Genomic DNA, 18,982 nt, shown 5'->3' with positions numbered 1-18,982 from the left:
CAGAGGGTATCCAGACAGCACCCCTTCTACAAGGAGCCAATCAGAAAGGAGAGAGGAGACGCTGGGGATAAGCGGTGGGAGTGAGACCCAGAGGGCGCTTGCTCCCAAAGTTTGCGAGGCTGCAAAAGTTTCTTGTGCTTTAAGAGACTCAGGGTTCGTTTAGGGTTTGGTGATTGGGCTGCGATCTCCCCGGCGGGTGGGGCTGATTTCTTGGCAACACCCCGTCCAGCCGGTAACCTGCTCTGGAGCTGGGTGCTGCCGGTTACTCGTTTGACCTTGAGCACCTCTCCCTCCTTTCGCCCCAGTGACCCTTCTGGAAAATGGGTAGTTTCTCAAGCAAACAAAATAAAACTTGAACTTTGCAAGTCAAAGTTCTTTCTGAATTATTAATAGGGCACCCCGATCTTCAGGTCTTGAGCAAGTATCAATTGTACCGTGTTTGTTCCTGGTCCAACAGACTAACCTGGAACTCGCTATGTAGACCAGGCTGAAAGAGATCCAGCTGCCTCTGCCTCGCACGTGTTGGGATTAAAGCCTTGCGTCTTCATGTCAAGTCCCAGCAAAATCTTTTAAAGGGCCGTGGTTATAACCCGGATGGTAGAGTACTTGTCTAGCATGCTCCAGGCTTGAGTTCCATTCCCAGTACTATATAAATCAGGCTGAAAGATGATGCGACCCTGTCACAAACAGACAACCACACCAAAAGGAATCTTAAATGACACTCCTGTTGCTGCCTGCTTTTCCCTTGATTGGCTCACGGCTTCAGACTCCTCTGATGCTTGCCCCCTCCTTCAGTTTACCTTCCATATGGCAGTTAGAGGCATCTTGCTAGAACACTGTAAGACTGGCAGCCGCCCCAGCCTTCCATGGCTCCCCAGCTTCCTTAGGAGAAAACTCAACTCTTTCCCAAGAGAAGCCATGACCTTTTTAGCCTCCAGCAACATCTCCAGACCCCTCTGCTCCCTTTAGACCCCACATACTGTTTTCCTGCCTATTTTAGCTTCTTTAAGTTTTTTTCAGGCTGGACACTTAAGTGCTAAAAGGCTGTGTTGTCAGCCTGACCCCACCTCCACCCCCAATCACAACCAACAATCACCCTGGAAAGTAGATACTGGTATCATGTCCATTTTACATGTAAGGACACTGAAGTTCACAGGAATCAACATACTCCTGAAAAGTCTTACTGAAAGTCAGAATCTGAACCTAATTTCTAGGCACAGTTCCTATTTGACTGTCTCTGTCAGGGCCAGTGTAAGGATAGTGATTTTTTTTTTCTTTTTCTTTTGAGGAAGTTATCTGTTCTAGTAGATCTGAATCCAGCACAGACTTTTCCTGAGGCTATGTGACCTTGGGCTAGTCACCTTTTTTTTTTCTCTCTCTATTATTTCCTCTTGACAGAAGAGGGAACAGTGACTAGTGCCTCATATAGAAGAGGTTTAAAAGAAGCCTGGCCTGGTGGCTTATACTTGCAATCCCAGCATTGGAAAGGCTGAGGAAGAAGGACCGTCATCAGCTTGAGGCCAGCTTAAGCCACAGTGAGAGTACTAGGCTAGCCTGGGCTATAGAGTAAGACCCTGTCTTGATCTCCCTCTCTTTTTCCCAGCTAAAAAAACCTAACCAAGCAAAAAGTTCATGAGTTATGGTGTTTAACTGAGAGATGGACAGAAGCATGCTCCATATAAAGTACCTTACAGGAAGTCTGAGTTCAAAGGAGTGAATAAAGCTGGAATGAAGGGCCTTCAGGGGGTTTAGGAGGCCTTTGTCCAACTAGAGGCAAGAATGGCTTCCAGAGGAGTGTAAGAATGGAAATCTGAATTAATTATGAAGCAAATGAGATCAGAGGGGAAAGTTTTTTGTCTTTTGTTTTTGTTTTGACGGCTAGCCTTAAACTCAGGATGTAGCTGAGGATTACCTTGAACTACCCTCAGCTAAAAAGCACTGGCCTTACAGGTCTGTACCCCACTTTATGTGCTGCTGGGCTGGAACCCGCCTTCACACATGCTGGGCAGTCAGGTTACCAGCTGAGGCCCATTCTCAGGAAAGACAACTAAAGCAGAAGGCACAGCATGTGCAACGACTTGAAAGTGGTTTTCTTGCTGGGTTCCTGTGTACAACATGGGAGAGGGATAGAAGAATGAGACACAGAGACGAAGCAGAACAGACACACCCTCCTACGCAGGAATCTTCAGACTCACTCTCCCACGCGCACACACACACTCCTTTGGAATTACTGTGCTAAACAGTCCCACACACATATGCAGTATCGCAACATCACAGAGACATTAAAAAAGAAATCACAGTGCCAGGCTGGGATGTAGATCAATCGGCAGGGTGCTTGACTAGCATGCACAAGCTCCCGGGCGGGGTTCCGTTCCCAGGACTGAATAGAATGGGTGAAAGAGGCATGCTTGTAAGCCCAGCACTAGGGGGATAAAGGCAGGAGGATCAGGAGTTCTTGGCTACATAGTGAGTTAAAGGTTGTCTAGGGGTATATAAGACCCTGGATTAAACAAACATAAACAAAGTCCACAGGCTACTGAAAAGCATCAGCAAGTAAAGATGCTGCCACCAAGCCTAATGACCTAGAGACTTTGATGCCCAGGACCCACATAGTGGAAGGCAAGAGCCAACTCTTGCAAGTCGTCCTTTGATGTCCACACACATGGCATGCAGGCACACCCCAACTCATGCACACAGAACAAATAAAATGAAAAAAAATCCCAATTAAAAAATTACACAAATAATCACAGAAAAAAATCCAGATAGTAACATCGACAAGTAGAAGGAATCACACATCTTCCCAACACAGAAGTGTTACACAAAGACCCACATGTTTACCCAAACTAGTAACATCAGAATACACAGACTCATGCATGAAAACACACACACACACACACACACACACACACACACACACACACAGAAAGGATCATAAAGTAATAAGCCAAATGTGTTGGGGTGGCCCTGTTATCCTAGCACTTAAGAGGTGTAGGCAGAGGGATCAAAGTTGAAGGTCATCCTTGGCTACATGGTGAGTTTGAGGCTAGCCTGGCCTATAACAGCCCTGTCTCACTCTCCACAAGCAAGGAATATCAGCTATGCAGTACACCCACAACCTCCAAATCGACCCCATAGATGAGTCAACACACATCTCTCTGGTGCCTTCCAAGGCGAAGTCTTTACTGTGGTTTTGGAGACTTTTGTGGGTTTCTGAGCCAAGCATGGCTGAGCCATGGCATTCCCTGTCTCTTAGCTCAGGACAGTTCCTTCAACAGAGGGCCCATAACACCTGTGAGGGGGGAGGGGACTCAAGGGAGCACCTGGGCAGGCCACCTCTTGACAAGACAAATTGAGTAGTGCTTTCCAGAGAGGGGTGAATAGGGTTGAGAGGGGAAGCTTTTCCCGAGGAAGACCACCAGTAGCACCACTGTGGAAGGAGATCTGGGCTAATGGAAGATGCATAGCTGGCAGGAGACATCGGAGGGGTCCCGCCCTCTTTCCCCACCTGAAGATATGCAGATAGGGCTGTGCGTGTGTGCCTACGGCTGGATTATGGATCCTCTAGCGAGGGGAGGGAACCTCTGGTCCCTATCACCTGGCGTAAAGGTTAATTGGATGCCTGAAGTCTTGGGGCAGCGTGTGAAAGAAGTTCTAGGGTAGAGAATTTTTAGGGCCCTGAGACTGGAAGGGCTTGAGTGTGAAGTGCATGAGCAGGAGGATCTGGGATGGGGAGACTTGAAAGTTAAGGAGAGAAAGTTAAGGAAAGAGACAAGTTCAAAGAGGGCTGGAAAGCCTAGCACGGAGCTAGAAGGATTAGATTTGGACAGAGGGAGTAAAGGGGTGTGAGATCTGGATCAAGGGAATCTACAGGATGAGTTCTAGATTCTACAGCAAGAAACATCGGGAGGCTGCACTCTAGAACTCAAAGAAGTAGGATCAGAAGCCACAGGCAATTGGAAATGAGGCCTAGAACCCCGGTGATTCACGAAGTAGTGACAGAATGAGAAAAGAGCCCAGGGCAGCGGGTGTGTCTCAGTTGGTAGCGTGCTGGCTTGTCATGTGCAAAGTTGGGTTTCATTCCTGGCATCACATAAAGTGAGCATGCTGGTGCACATTTGCAATCCCAGCATTTGAGAGGTGGAGGGCAGAGGGTCACAGGTTCAAGGTCACCCTTGGCAACTTAGTGACTTGGAGGCTAGCCTGGTCTACCAGAGAACCTGCCACCACCACCCTCAGTAAAGTCCCCCAAATTAAGTTCTAAAACCCACAGGGATTTTAGGGTTAAAATCTAGAATTAGAAGGAGTTGAGGTTCTAAGGTTTGGAACTAGAGAAATAAGAGAAATATGTAAGTCAAGACATATCAGCTGATATTTTCAAGCTCTGTTCTAGATTCAGGGTACTTTGAATCATAAGATCTGAAGCAAGCGGAACTTGGCAGTTGTGAGGTGTAGAACCAAAGGAATTCATGGGACAAGATCTAGAAGCAGAAGACATTTACAGAGGCTGGGTGTAGCTCAGTTTGTAGAGTACTTGCCTCGCATGCATGAGGCTCTGGGTTCAATTTCCAGCACCATATAAAAATCTGCATACCTGTAGTCCCAGCGCTTGAGAGTTGGGTGAAAGGGTATAATGTGTTTAAGATCATCTTTGACTACATAACAATTTCATGGTCAATGAGTATGAGACAATGTCTCAAAACAGTAACACAATCCAGAAGATGGGTTTTTGTTGTTGTTGTTTGAGACACAGTTTCTCTGTGTAGCTCTGGCTGTCTTAGAATTTGCTCTGTAGACCTGCTGGCTTTGAACTTAGAGAACTGCCTGCTTCTACCTCCGAGAGAACAGAGGATGCTGGAAGTTGTGAGGTCTAGAGTTTGCATAGTCTAGAACATGGGTATGATGGAAGTGATTAAATCTAGAACCCGAAAGAATGGGTACATGGTATCTGGCCCCAGAAGTGCCAGATCCACGCTCAAGACACAAAACTCAGTTTACCCCTCCTTACTGAGGAAAAGCAGTTCTTAAATTCTCGAGTGCAGACACCTCAAGAGCAATATGCTAGACATCCTGAGGCTTAGGACCAAAATGATCTAGAAATGAAGTCTGTATTTGAAACAAAATATCTTACAGATCAGGAAGGCTGGAACCAATAGGAAGCCTGGAGTTGTGGGATCTAGAAACAAGAGGGAATCATCAATAATAAGATCAGCTGGGCGCAGTCCCAAAGAACTGTATTTCCCAGCTACTTGGGAAGATGAGGCAGGAGACCATGAGTTCAGGCCTGCCTAGGTTTACAGAGTTAAGTTCCAGGTTAGTCTGTGCAATCAATGAAGATCCTGTCTCAAAATAAGAAATAAGAAAGGGCTGGGAATCTAGCTCAGTGGTAGAGTCTGTGCTTAGCATGTACAAGGCCCTGGCTTTAATCCTCTGTGCCACATACACAGAGTCTGCAATGACAGGGAGCAGAGGGTGTGAGAACCGGAGGAAATTACAGAATGAAGTTTGAAGCCAAAGGATTCTGGGGGTTGTAGGCTTTAGAGGCAAAGAACCTCATAGATTGTATCATTCAAATCCCACTCTAAAACAGTAGAATTGGGTGTTGAGAACCAGCCCAAGAAAGTGCTGGAGACCATGAAATCTGGACTTAGAAGTGTTATAGAAACTAAGGTCTGTAGCATACCACTGGAATTGAAGGAGTCTAGAGCCAGGGGTAGGTTAATAATAGCACAGTCTAGAACCAGGAAAGGCCAGAGAAGGCTAGTGGTCATACAGTTTGGAACCATTGAAGACCAAAGGCAGCATAGCCTAGAACCAAAGAAGGTCAAAGGCTGTATAGTCTAGAATAGTGGTTCTCAATCTGTAGGTTGCAACCCCTTTGGGCATTACATATCAGATATCCTGCATATCAGATATTTACATTATGATTCATATTAGAAGCAAAGTTACAATTATGAAGTAGCAACAAAATAATTTTATGGTTGGGAGTCATCACACATGAGGAGCTGTATTAAAGGGTTGCAGCATTAGGAAGGTTGAGAACCGCTGGTCTAGAACCATAGAAGGTCACAAAGCCTATGGTCTAGAATCAGAGAAAAGGCCAGAAGAGTGGCATGGTCTAGAACCACAGCAGGGTCATAAGGCATGCAGTCTAGAATCAGGTAAAAGACTGGAGCATGTACAGACTCAGAGAGGGTCAGAGGTTGAACAGTCTAGAACCAAAGAAGGTAGGAATGACACAGTTTAGAACCATGGAGGCCAGAGACCACGGTGTCTAGAACAAGGGAAGGCCAGAGGTCATAAGCCTAGAACAAGAGGAGACCATTGGTGGTACAGTCTAGAGGCAAGGAACGTCACAGGCCTCATAGTCTAGAAACAGAAGAAGATGAGAGGTATGGAGTTGAAGAGCCAGGGAAAAGCCATGGTTTGTATGTTTTAGAACCAGGAAGTAGAAAGTCTAGAACCAGAGAGCCCACAGGCCTCTAGAACCAGGAAAGTGCCAAGGGCATAAAATCAAGAACCAACAAAGACCAGGAGCTGCATACAAGGCCCTGGGTCTTGTTGTCCAGAATCAGGAAAGAGAGAAAGTGGTATAGCCTAGGACCAGGGAAGGGCAAAGGTTGTGTGGTCTAAAAACTGTGAAGGTATAAGTCAACTATTTTAGATATGGAGAAGGTCAGAGATTCCGGGTCTGTTGAGTAGAGGAAGTTGCTGGCTAAAATTGGAAGACTGCAAAGGAAGTCATTATTTAGGCAAGGTTGGGGCTCACAGGAAGTCAGGACCAGAAAGGGCAAGCAGAACTAAGAGGCAGCTTGGGAGGTGAGGTCTGGTCTAAAGTCTACCCACATTTGTCCCCAAGGAAGGGAAAGACCTGCATTGCTGTGGGCCCTGTGCAATGCAGAGTGACTGAAGGCCTTGTTGTGAAATGGACAAAGTGATAGAAGAGGGACAGGGAAAAAAAATGTGATTACGGTTGTCCAAGCTCTATGAGGCCAGGGTCAGAGACAGATCCCTGACTTTCCCAACCCCTCAGTCTCCCAAATAAGGCAAAGAGAGTCAGAGGAAGGGGCTGTGAGGTAACCAGCTATGGAGAACCCCAAAGGAAGTCCTGAGAGGAGGTGGAGGGGGTCACACACCCCCTCCCAGAGGTCACTGAGCTGAGAGCACCGAAGAAGCCTCCAACTGGGTGAAGGCAGAGGGTTGGGGGGCTGAGGTAGGACTGAGGCTAGCTGGGGGGCACTCAGAGGAGAGAGGCCCCATCCTGGCTGTGGGCTGTAGGTGTGGAGTGTGGCTGAGTCCTTTGTGGGATAGAAGAAGGAGGCTGAGAGGAGGGCTGACTTAGCGGGCCTGGGCCAAGCCTGCTGCTGCTGGGAAGTGGTTCCTGGGCTGCACAGCTTCCTCATGCTGGTAGAGAGAGAGCGGCGAGGGTGCTGGGCCTGCAGAAAAACCAGGAGAGAGTTAGCACCTACCATACATGCACTTGCATCTAAAAGCAGGAAGGCAGGCTGGCAGGATGGTGCAGTGGGTATAGTGCTCGCTGCAAACCCTGACAACCTGAGTTCCAGCCACAGCCCACCCGAGGCTGCAAGTGAAGCCAAAGCTTTTGGTAGCTGCAGGGGAAGATCACCATAGAAAAACAAACAAGCCAGAAAGGCTGCAGAGCCAGCACTGCCCCGCCCTGCAGCCACAAGGGGAGGTGCTTGTTTCTTGAGCACATACTACATAACAGTTCTTGGGTAAATTCTGCCTGTGCAGCATCTCCACAGTTCATTCCTCCAAACAGGTCCTCCAGGTCAGAAATGTAGTCACGGGTCGCCACTGGTAGATAGGGGAGCTGAGGCTTCACAAGCAGCCGTCCCAAAGCCATGTGGCTGTGAGCTGCCTTGTGGAGTTACTTCAACTTGGTCAAGCTCTAAAGTGGAGCCTTATCTGGGTCCAGGAGACCTTGGCTTCCAACCCAAGGTAAGTTCTTACCCTCCTTAGGGTCCCTCTTTCTCTCCACAGGGCTCAAGAGAAGAGGAAAGGGTTGTATTTGATAGTAGGAAACCTTACTCGAGAAATGCCTCCATAAGATTGGGTTGTAGGCAAACCTGTATGGCATTTTCTCAATTAGTGATTGATGGAGAAGAGTAGTCCAGCTTATTGTAGGTGGCACCATTCCTGGGCTGCTTTCTGTAAGAAAGCAGGCTGAGCAAGTCAGGGGAAGCAAGCCAATAAGCAGCACCTCTCCAAGGCCTCTGCATCAGCTCCTGCCTCCAGGTTTTTCCCTGCTTAAGTTTCTGTCCTGACTTCCTTCGGTGATGAGAAATAAATCCTTTCCTCTAGTTTGCTTTTGGTCACAGTGTTTCAACACAGAAAAAAAAAAAAATCCTAACTAACTCACCCTCCTTCACCCTCTGCTACGGTGGTTCCATCCTTCTCTCAAGTGTTTATAGAACCATAAGAGAAAAAGAGGCCTGAAGTTTCTATATGCTCAGGCTGTATGACTCACCCAAGGGCTCACGGGAATCCAGGAGTAGGGGATCCAACTGGTTCCCTGGGAGTTGTCGACCTTGCAGAAGGAAACTCTGGGGAGTTAGGGAGACAGAGTTGTCATCATCACTACCCTCAGGATGCAGTATCACCATCACCATTAATGTCAGTAGCAGTGCCATGACCGTCATCATCAGCTTCATACAGCCATTAGCATCATCATCCCGTCAACTCTATCAGCATATCAACACTATCATCAGCACCAACACCACCATCAGCAGCATCAACACTATCACGATTATTAGCATCAACATCATCAGCATCCTTAACATCATTAGCTCCGTCACCACCACGAACATCATCATCGCGTTTCCAACAGGGCAGCACGGTGCCATGGTTAACTGGAGTGTGGTGAGTACTAGCCATTGGAGAGACTTTCGGGATATCCTCTGGGTGGTCCTTCCTCCTTTCTTTGCCTCTGTGCCCCAGGAGGCTTACCACATTGCTGTGTAATTTTGCCCTGAATTTTCCTGCTGGATTCAGCAAACGGGCCACCCTAGCAGGTGGGAAGAGGAAGGTAAAGCTTGAGCTGCTTCCCCTGGGGTCTGCTGTGAGTTGGCTGTGGGACACCCAGGAAGGTGTCAGCCCTTAATGGCCAGAGGTGGTGCTACAGCAGCTCTCTGACTGCATATACCGCACTCACGCCATTGGTCCTGTCACCAAGTTCTTCCCAGCACCCCCTCTAAGCCTGCCATCTAGACTGACTGATAATGCTGTTTCCCTTCTCTCGTGCAATCGTCTCACCATAACGATATTTATTACCATAATAAATACTATAATAAACACTATTGAAGTATGCTTGTGAAGATTAAATAAGCTAATCTTGTGAGGTACACAGTGAAGCCAGGATCTGCACACAGTAAATAGGAGCTATGGATACTATTAGTCACACTCTTCACATTCAAAGTTTTTGAGGGCTGTGGAGCTGAGAAGTCCTGTGGGAGACAGAGAGAGGCACTGCGGGAGTCATACAAACCAGGGTGGCTTTAAGAAATAAACCAGACTTTACTATTGTGCACAATAGAGTTCTTTTCTCGTGTTTTCTTTTGTTTGTTTTGTTTTGTTTTGTTTTGTTTTGTTTTGTTTTGAGACAGGCTAACCTCAGTCTGCTAACCCCCGCCCCCGCCTTGCCTTAGCCTCTCTAGGGCTGGGGTTATGGCCATGGGCCCCACACTTGGCACTAGTGTTTACTCTTTAAACTCTACAGAGGTACTCCAGATCTGAGGCTGTTCTCATTTTGGAGGGGGGACCATGGGGACAGAGAAGATTCCTCCTCATCCTCACTCCTCTTGACCTACATTATATCTCTTCTTGGCACTAGCCATGAATTTGCAAAGTCATTTCATGCCTATTAGCAGCTCTAGAGGATCAAGGTCCTGTCTCCAGCTGGACCACTGATCTTCCATCTGACCTTCAGCCAGCCCCTGGCTCTCTCTGGTTTCCCATCTATAAAATAGGAGGTTTAAAATCTGCTAGGTTCAGAGGGTTGGAGAGCCCCACCTTTCCCCCGCCACAACCCCAAGTCTCTGAATCTACCAGGCTGAGAGGAGGTAGCAGGAAGTTTCCAGGTTCTAGTCTGGGGGACCGCTTGGGAGGCTTGGTTTCCAGCAGCTCCACCCCTTTGTCCTCTGAGCTCTGGGCCAAGGCCCTGTAGAGAGACAGGCAAGACTCTCACAATACGGCAAACCCAGGCAAGGGCAGGTACCTGTGTTGGAGGTCGATGCCCTTCCCACACAACTACATATCCTTTTACATGGATGGTGCCCCATCCACCCACCCACCCCACCAGGCATCCTCTCACTCATCTCCATGGGGACCCATCAGTTCCCACACAAGGAACCTCATCTACCTCTTCTCCTCACTCCTGAATATCCATTCATCCATCTACCCACTTCATTCCCCACCCACTCACTCATTCTATTCATCCATCCATCCACTCAACCATCTATCCACTCATTCATTCATGAATACATTTATTCACTCACTCATTCACCTGTCATTCTATCCTCCTATTCATCTGGTGATCCATCTATATTTCTATTCATCTAATGATTAATATACCCTCTGAAGATCCACCTGGCCATCCATTCATCTGCCCACTGAGCTTTCCATTTATTCTTCTATCCACCGACCTATTCATCCATCTAACTACCCATTCCCCTTCCAGTCCCCAATCCATTCATCTATTAGTATTTTTTTTATCTACCCATTTATCCATTTACCTACCCATTCACTCATTCCCCCCCCCATCACTCTAGCTACCCATCTATCATCCACCTCCCCACATTGGCAATAGAGCTCAGCACTAGAGAACCTGCCTAGAACCCATCAGTGAGGGGGCTGGGAGTATGGCTCAGTAGAGTTCCCTAGTGAGGGGCTGAATTAATGCGACCTTAAACATGTGACTGAATGTCTCTGGGCTGGTGGATTCTAGCTGAGCACTCTACCATTAAACCACACCCACAAAGCCTCATTGGGGATTCTAGACAAGTGCCCTACCACTGAGCCACACCACCAGCCCCTCACTGGGGGATTCTAGGCAGGGGCTTGGATTCTAGGTGAGTTCTCTACTGTGGAGCTATATTCCCAGCCCCAATTTCTTCTCATTATAACAAAACCAGTCACTAAGTCATATGTAAATGTGTCCTAATGATTGATTCCTTGATGCCGTGGGATTTGGGTAAATGGTGAGAACAGCGGAGGGGGCTCCAGTATGGAGTACAGTCAGTTAAGGACTACAGAGGTTAGAATTAACCTGCCACATGCTGGGAGCATGGAGGGACTGACTGGAGAGATGCAGACAGGAAGCATGTCGAGGGATGGGGCTGATGTGGGGGAGTGAGCGGGGACATTCTCTATGCCTGTGTTCTGTCCCTCTTTCACTGTGGCTCACCTCTTCCGAGTTGCAGGCATCAGGGAGGCTGAGGAGGGCTCCCCCCTGGAGGGGCTGGAACAGTTCAGTCGCGGGTCACTCCCCCATCGGGGCAGCAGGGAGGGCTCAGGGCTGGGGGGCGACAGGCCATGGAAACTCCGAGCGCGAGGCCTGCGGGCCACTCCAGGAGGTCTGCGGTGGGCTCTGGGCAATTGCTCGCTGGAGTTGAGCTGGAAGTCATCATCCATGGAGATATAGGGAGCCAGCATCTCCAAGTCCAGAGTGTCAGGGTCCTGTAAGGGCGCAGGAGGGAGTTTACAGCAGGACCCCTGGCCTGGAGGGTCCTAGGCTAGGTTCTGGGTGCTAACCCTTCTGAAGAATTCACTTGAAGAGTGAAGCTTTTCCTTATCTCTCAAATGGGTACAAAGACTGTGGTGGTCAGTTCTCAAGGTGCTTCCAGGATTCTCTTGGGGTACATGCCCCTTCCATAGAGATCAAGTGGTCTGGGTGTAAGAGGACATGATTCTGTGTGTCCTTCACATTTAGCTGTAAGGCATGCTGACTGTGATAGCTGTCATTTGTGTCACTGTCTTTGCCCGTCTCTTTGTGTCTTTGTGTTTTTGACCATGTCTCCCCAGCTCTGCCCATCTCTGTCTTTCTAACTCTTCCTGTCTCTGTATCTATTTTTTTGTCTGTCTCTCACTGTCTGTTGCTGTGTCTATCTCTCCCCTTTCTGTGTGTCTCTTTCTCCCCCTCTTCATCTTTGTCTCTTAACTCATCTCTTTGTCTTCTTTTTTTTTTCTTCTTCTTCTTCTTTTGGTGACAGGGTTTCTCTGTGTAGTCTTGGTTGTCCTGTGTAGTCTAGGCTGGCCTCAAACTCACAGTGACCCACCTGCCTCTGCCTCCCTGAGTGGTAGGATTAAAGGTGTGTGCCACTATTCCTAGGCCTGTCTCTCTCTTTATGTTTCCCTCTGTGCTCATTTGTCTTCCTCATCCCCAGTCAATGAAACAATGGTCCATCCATCCATCCATCCATCCATCCATCCATCCATCTACCACACAAACATCCATCCACCCATCTACCCTTCCATCTATCCATGCATCCATCTTTGCCATCACCCTTTTGTAAAGCCAGATAAGCTGACCCCTCCATGCCAGTCTCACCTGAGCAGTATCTAGATCTGTCTCCACAGTCTTGTTTTTCTGGGCAGTAGAGAGTCTGTGTGCTTTTTCCAAGCCCACAAGCAACTGATCTGGGAGATCAGCCTGGAGGGAAAAAGAGCAGAGACACTGAGTCTGAGGAGGAGCTGACAGTAAGAGCTCAGGGTGAAGGTAGGGCTCTTCAGCTGGAGCTTCACAGGGTCAAATAGTAATGCAAACAAAGGTGGTTTTGTTAGTTTTCTTGCTTGTTTTTGTTTTGAGACATTATCTCATATAGTTCAAGGTGGCCCTGAATTCACAATGTAGCTGAGGATGATTTAGAACTTTGGATCTTCCTGGCTCCAGGTCCCAAATTTTGGGATTTCAGATGTGTCCCTTCATTCTAAGCTCGCTCTATCTATCTATCTATCTATCTATCTATCTATCTATCTATCTATTATTTTAAGGCAGGGTCTGTGATGGTTAGCTTAATTATCAGCTTGCCACAAGCTAGAATCACCTCGGGAGAGGGACTGTTACACTGAGTTGGCCTGTGGGTATGTCTGTGGGTCATAGTCTTAGGTTAACCGAGGTAGGGGATGGAGATATTGCTTGGTAGTTAAGAAAATTCGTAGCTCTTCCAGAGGATCCAGGTTTGAGTCCTAGTACCCATATGGTGGATCAAAACCATCCGTAACTCCAGTTCTGAGTGAAATGATGCCCTCTTCCAACTGCCACAGGAACAAGGCAAACATGAGGTGCACATACATACATACAGGCAGATAACACAGACACGCACACACACGCACACACACAGATGCAGCCCACTGTGGGTGACCACCATTCCTTAGGGGTCCTGAACTGTAAAATGGAGGCATGATGCTGAGCACAAGAGGGCACACATTCACTTATTTCTCTCTGCCCCGAGGATGGATGTGATACGACCTGTTGTCTCAAGCTCTTGTCATTGTGAATTCCCTGCAATGATAAAATAAAACCTGGAATTGCAAGGCAAAATAAATCTTTTTCTCCTAAGTTGCTTTTTCGAGTGTGTGCACACACTCAGAGGAGTGGAGGTGCCATGGAGTCCAGAAGAGGGTGCTGTTGGAAACTCTGGAGCTGGAATTACAGGTGGTTGTGAGCCATCCAGGGTGAATGCTGGGAACTGAACTCTCGTGCTCTGCAAGAGCAAGCACTCTTAACTACTGGGTCATCTCTCTAGGCCTCTTTGTCAGGATAGTTTGTCACAGCAACAAAAATTAAACTGGAACGGGGTCTCATTTCAGGCTGGTCTGGAACTCACTATATAGCTAAGGCTGGCCTTGAACTCTTACTGCTTCAGCCTCCCAAATGTGGGTATTGCAGGTGTGCACCTCCATGCCTGGCTGTTTGGTTTTTGAGACAAGGTTTTATTGTGTAGCTTAGGCTGGCCTTAAACTCAGTCTTCCTGCCTCAGCTTCCCAAGTACTGGGATCACAGATGTGAGCCACCATGCCTGTCTTGTAATCTATGTCTTAAAGAAAACCTATCTCATCCCTAAGACGGAGAATTGAGAACAGAAAAGGAAGGCTCAAGCCAGAGGCCCCAAGGAGCACAAGTTCTGTGTGCTCAGACGGGTGACACTGTTTACCGGAAGAGGACTTTGGGGTCTCCGTGCAGTTTGTGGGGTGCTAGGGGTGGCGACTATGGGAGGTCCATCCAGGATGGGTGCCATGAGGCGGCGCAGGTCTGGACTACAGAAACGGCGAGGGTCAGCAGCCAGGGAGGCCTCACTCAGGGCCGGAGGGTGCAGGAAGGCCAGGATCCGGGGAGCAGGAGGGTCTGCAGGATGAACAGAACACAGCACAGGTATACAGGGCTGAAGGCCTGATCCTCTTCTGCTGTGCTAAGCGTAGAGGATCATGGGGACATTTTCAATAGCACATCAGGATGGCCATTGAGTTTGCTGCTGGAGAAGAGTAGTCGAAGGGCCTCATTCTGCGCCACTCCATAGCCAGATTGATGTGAGGCCCTGGAGGGTCCTTGGGGGAAGGGCCCAAAGACTTCAAACAGCTTCTGGCCATTCAGTTCCTGTGTGTTGGAATTGTTGACATGACCCTACACCAATCCCCCATGCTTCCCACCCCTGGGAAGTTTGAGCTGCAAGGAACCACAGCAGGAGGAGAGGAAGGGGCAAGAAACTCAAGCAATCATCTCACTCCTGGACAGAAAGGGGGAGGGCTGGAAGGAAAAGCATTCTAAACAGAGGAACTGCATGTGTGAAGGCATAGAACGTAAAAGAGCGTGTGGCTTGCTGAGAGGAAGTCAGTGTGCTTGGGCTGGTGAGTGACAAAGGGAGAGAAGCAGCAGACAGGTCCACAGGGCCTGGCGAGCCGAGGTGAATGCTTTTGACTTTTCTTCTTAGGAGTCCTGAGGACACAATGGCCTTGATCCATACCTAGAGCGTTGCCAGGGATACCCTTCTGCGAGGAGGCACCCCGCTGTGGAGGTCTGCGGGTATGTTGCTCTGTCTGCTCCAGGGACAGCACCACTCCCGTCTCTTCTACCCGGCTGGGGGGAGGGGCGAGGCAGAAAGAAAAGTAGGAATCAGACAGGGTCCTTCCTTGTCCACCCACGTGCCCCAGGCAGCTGCTTCCATTGTCTTCCTACAGAGGCCATTTCACCCAGGAGCTGAAGGGAGTTTGCCAGGAAATAATTTCTCACACTGCTTTTTTCACCAGGATTTATTTTGAGATGAGTCTCATGTAGCCCAGGCTGGCCTCAGACTCATTATGTAGTCACGGATGACCTTGACCTTCTGATTCTCCTGTCTTCACCTCCAGAGTGCTGGGATTACCAGCACATGGCACCATGCTCAGTTTATGGGGCCTGAGGAAGGAACGCCAGGCTTCGGGCATGCTAGGTAAATGCTCTACCAACTGAACTACAGTCCTAGTCCCTCAGAAATGCTTTTGGTCCCAAACACTTAGGATAAGGGAGACTCAACATGTAATAGCATTCATTTGTTTATTTTTTTGTTTATTGTGCTGGGGATTGAACCCAGGACCTCATGCATGCTAGGCAAACTCTCCACTGAGTTACGTGCCTAGCTCCTGTAATAGTGTTGAAATGAAACTAAAAGCCTGGAGAGGTGGAGCCAACGTACATTCCAGTACTTGGGAGGCTGAGGTAAGAAGTTTGACAGTTACAGGTTGGCTTACGCTAACACTATGAGACCCTGCCTCAACAAGACAAAACAGAACAGAACTTGTTGACACTGCCTGTAATCTCAAGACTCAGGAGGCAGAGGCAAGGGGGTCAGGACTCAAGATCAGTCTGTTACATAGTGAAGTTGATGCTGGTCTATTGAAGACTGTGCCTTCAAAAAACTTAAAAAAAAACATATTCTGCATTACATTTCCAAATATGAAGAATTCATAGCTATATTTCTATGAATAAGCATTTATTTGAGAAGCTTCTATTCATAGACATCTCCATCCTCAAGGGAACAGTTTTATAAATACATCCTCCTTCTGTCCCCCGCACCTCCCATCCCACAGTCTCTGGCTCTGGAGTCAACTCAAATGCTGCCTAGGTAAATTGGCTTTGGGGGAGTGGGTCTGAGGTTGAGAACCATGCGTCCATTTGCATATCGTCAGCATAAGCATCCGATAGGGTGGGTCTGGTGCTCCCAGCAGCTCTTGGAGAAGTTAGGAGACTAACTGTCCTGGAGTCCTGTCAATTTAAGCTTTTATCCCCTTGAAGGCCAGGGGTGCACACAGTGACAGAGGCACACACTTGGTACACACAGACACAGAGGAATGCCTGTAGACACGTAAGTATCTATCTAGAGAAAGAGAGCAGGCACAAAAACCGCTACGCACTTAGTGTCATAAGCACACAGGCTACATGAGCTCATTCATTTATTCATCCTACCTACGCCTCTCGGTGCAGCATCGCTACGCTGAGTTTGATAACGAACCTCAGCTCTGCCATTTCTGAGCTGTGTGGCCTTAACCATGTGGCTGAAAGTCTCCGGACTAGCTGCTCTCGGAGGGATGCCAAGCAGGAGGTCGACCTCGGCTCCAGTCCTCACTGGGCCTCTCTGAGTGGGAGCTCTCATCCAGACGTTACTAATTTGAACTACTAAAGTGAAAGTATGCCGCCACATTAACATGTTGGCCGCACGGGGGGCCACTGCAGCCCCCACGCGCTGCTGAAGGGAATGAAGCACTGAGAAACAGTTTGTCAGTTCCTTAGAAAGTCAAAAGATATGGAAGCGTATGACCCGCCCATTTCACTCCTGAATGATTACACAGGAGAAATGGAAATGTGCACTCTCATAAAATCTCACTTGAGAATGTTTATATTGGCTGTTTGTATAATTCCCCCAAATAGGAAACAGCCCAAAGTCCCCAGGCCAGCACATGGATAAACAAACTTTGGTCCATTCACTCTCCAAAGACCCCTCGGTCAGCATGAGAAAGGAGCTGTTGTCTGGATTTAGGACCTCACATTTGGGTCTTGGACCTAGTGGTTCACGTCTGTAATCCCAGAACTCAGGAGCCCCAGGCAGGAGGACTCTGATGAGTTTGAGATCAGCCTGGGCTACATAGTGATTTCCAGGTTAGCTTGTAATTCAGAATGATACTTTGTCTCAGACAAACAAACACAAAAACAAAGAAAAGGGCTATTGGGATGGCTCCTGAGTAAACAGCTTGTTCTATGGCCCTGGTTCAACGCTTGGGTTCCCAGCTCATGTGGAAGGAGCACACAGCCTCCTCAGTTCTTAGACGGCAGACCCTCGCCATCTTGTCTGACTTCACATCCGTTTCAATTTAAATGAGTACTATAAGCCAGGTATCGTGGGATATGCCAGTAACCCCAGCACTGGAGACAGGAGGATCAGGAGTTCAAGGTTGGCTACAAAGTGAGTTTTGGCCCACATGAAACCCTATCTCAAAGTACCAATACATTCTTTAAAAAAAATTAGCATGTTTAATCCTAACATTCGGGAGGCAGAGGCAGGTAGATCTCTGTGAGTTTGAAAGCAGCCTGATCTACATGGAGTTCCAAGATAGCTGAGGCTACACAGTGAGATGCTGTCTCAAAACTTTTTATTATAAGCATGATTTTAAGATTTACTTGTGTGCTGCATCTGCGTGTTGCATCTGCAGGCCAGCAGAGGGCACCAGTGGCTGCTGGGAATTGAACCCAGGACCTCTGGAAGAGCAAGCACTGCTCTTAACCTCTGAGTCATCTCCCCAGGACCCTCCTCCCCAACATTATTTTATTTTTAATTAAAATTTAAAAGTAGCAGCCAGGTGATGATGGCACAAGCCTTTAATCCTGGCAGGCAGATCCCTGAGTTCAAGGCCAGCGTGGTCTACAGAGTAAGTTTCAGGACAGCCAGGGCTACAAAGAGAAACCCTGCCTCAAAAAACTAAAAAATATAACAAACACAAATAAATAAAAAATAGCACAAAAAGTACACATGCAGACACACATGTATATTCATATGACCATATGTGTTCCACGTACAGCACATACAAGCACACATATACACTTCATTATGCATACACAATACACAGGTCTGCCTGTGTGCAACACACAGACAGACAGACAGACGGACGTGGTCACCTTATACCTTTCTGCTCACCTGATCAGGAAGTGGACGCAGATGATACTTTCAGATTGGGGGCCCCGTCCCCCTGACACCACTGTAGCCTGAGTCTGAGTCCACAGATAGCCTCCGGTCCGGGCCAGGAAGCGATACTGCCCCGTTACTGCCTGGCCCTTGCTCAGCACTGGGGAGAGGGTGGGTAGTGGTCAGGGTCACAGCAGGGACACCTTGGGACAGAAAGCTCAGGAAGCTGGAATTAGAATAGGAGGTCACAGAAGATAAAAGGTTCTGTGGACTGTGCAGCCCTAGCATTTGGGGTTCAGGGAGAGACAGGAGTCCCACAAAGCTCTGGGCTTTCTGTCCAAGAAATCAGCAATTGCTGTCAGCTGGGGCCACGCAGCAGCTGGCTCTGGCCTGGGGATATGTTGGTCACGTACAAGTGTGGATGCTCCTGCTGACTGCATCAGAGTCCAACGCGTGGATATATTCGTAGGCAGAGCAGCCAATCAGGTCATCGGGACTGTAGCCAGCAACTTCTGCGATCCTGGAGTAAAATGGAGAGCAACTGATCAAGACTGACCAAGCTGCAGATGGAGGAAAGGGTCAGGCACCATAGACAACACCAGCAGGATGAGAGACGGGCAGCAACCGAAGGGCGAGGGGAGGGTAAGAAACAGAAAGGGAGGAGTGTGGCGACTTAAACCTGCAATCAGGGCACTCAGGAGGGTTGTGAATTTGAGGCTTGGGATACAGCAAGGCTCTAGGTAAAAAATCCAAGGGCTCAGGGCATGGCACACACACACACACACACACACACACACACACACACACACACACAC

General features: G+C 48.3%; 1 protein-coding gene across 1 annotated transcript in view; it reads right to left on the bottom strand.

Moving 5' to 3' along the window:
* Nucleotides 1-7,335: 7,335 nt before the first annotated feature.
* Hif3a (hypoxia inducible factor 3 subunit alpha) overlaps nt 7,336-18,982 on the bottom strand; it is a 22,741-nt gene continuing 11,094 nt past the window's right edge. The window contains exons 7-15 of the mRNA XM_055615455.1: nt 18,581-18,687; nt 18,180-18,327; nt 14,979-15,091; nt 14,172-14,362; nt 12,566-12,667; nt 11,423-11,694; nt 10,066-10,177; nt 8,489-8,564; nt 7,336-7,433 (exon numbers count right to left, since the gene is read on the bottom strand). Coding sequence (XP_055471430.1) covers nt 7,336-7,433; nt 8,489-8,564; nt 10,066-10,177; nt 11,423-11,694; nt 12,566-12,667; nt 14,172-14,362; nt 14,979-15,091; nt 18,180-18,327; nt 18,581-18,687 — 1,219 coding nt within the window. The remainder of the gene's footprint in view (nt 7,434-8,488; nt 8,565-10,065; nt 10,178-11,422; nt 11,695-12,565; nt 12,668-14,171; nt 14,363-14,978; nt 15,092-18,179; nt 18,328-18,580; nt 18,688-18,982) is intronic.

The sequence above is a fragment of the Psammomys obesus genome, unplaced genomic scaffold (genome assembly GCF_907164565.1).
Source record: "Psammomys obesus unplaced genomic scaffold, mPsaObe1.curated_primary_1811, whole genome shotgun sequence".
Classification (NCBI taxonomy): Eukaryota; Metazoa; Chordata; class Mammalia; order Rodentia; family Muridae; genus Psammomys; species Psammomys obesus.
This window is presented reverse-complemented; position numbering and strand designations above follow the sequence as displayed.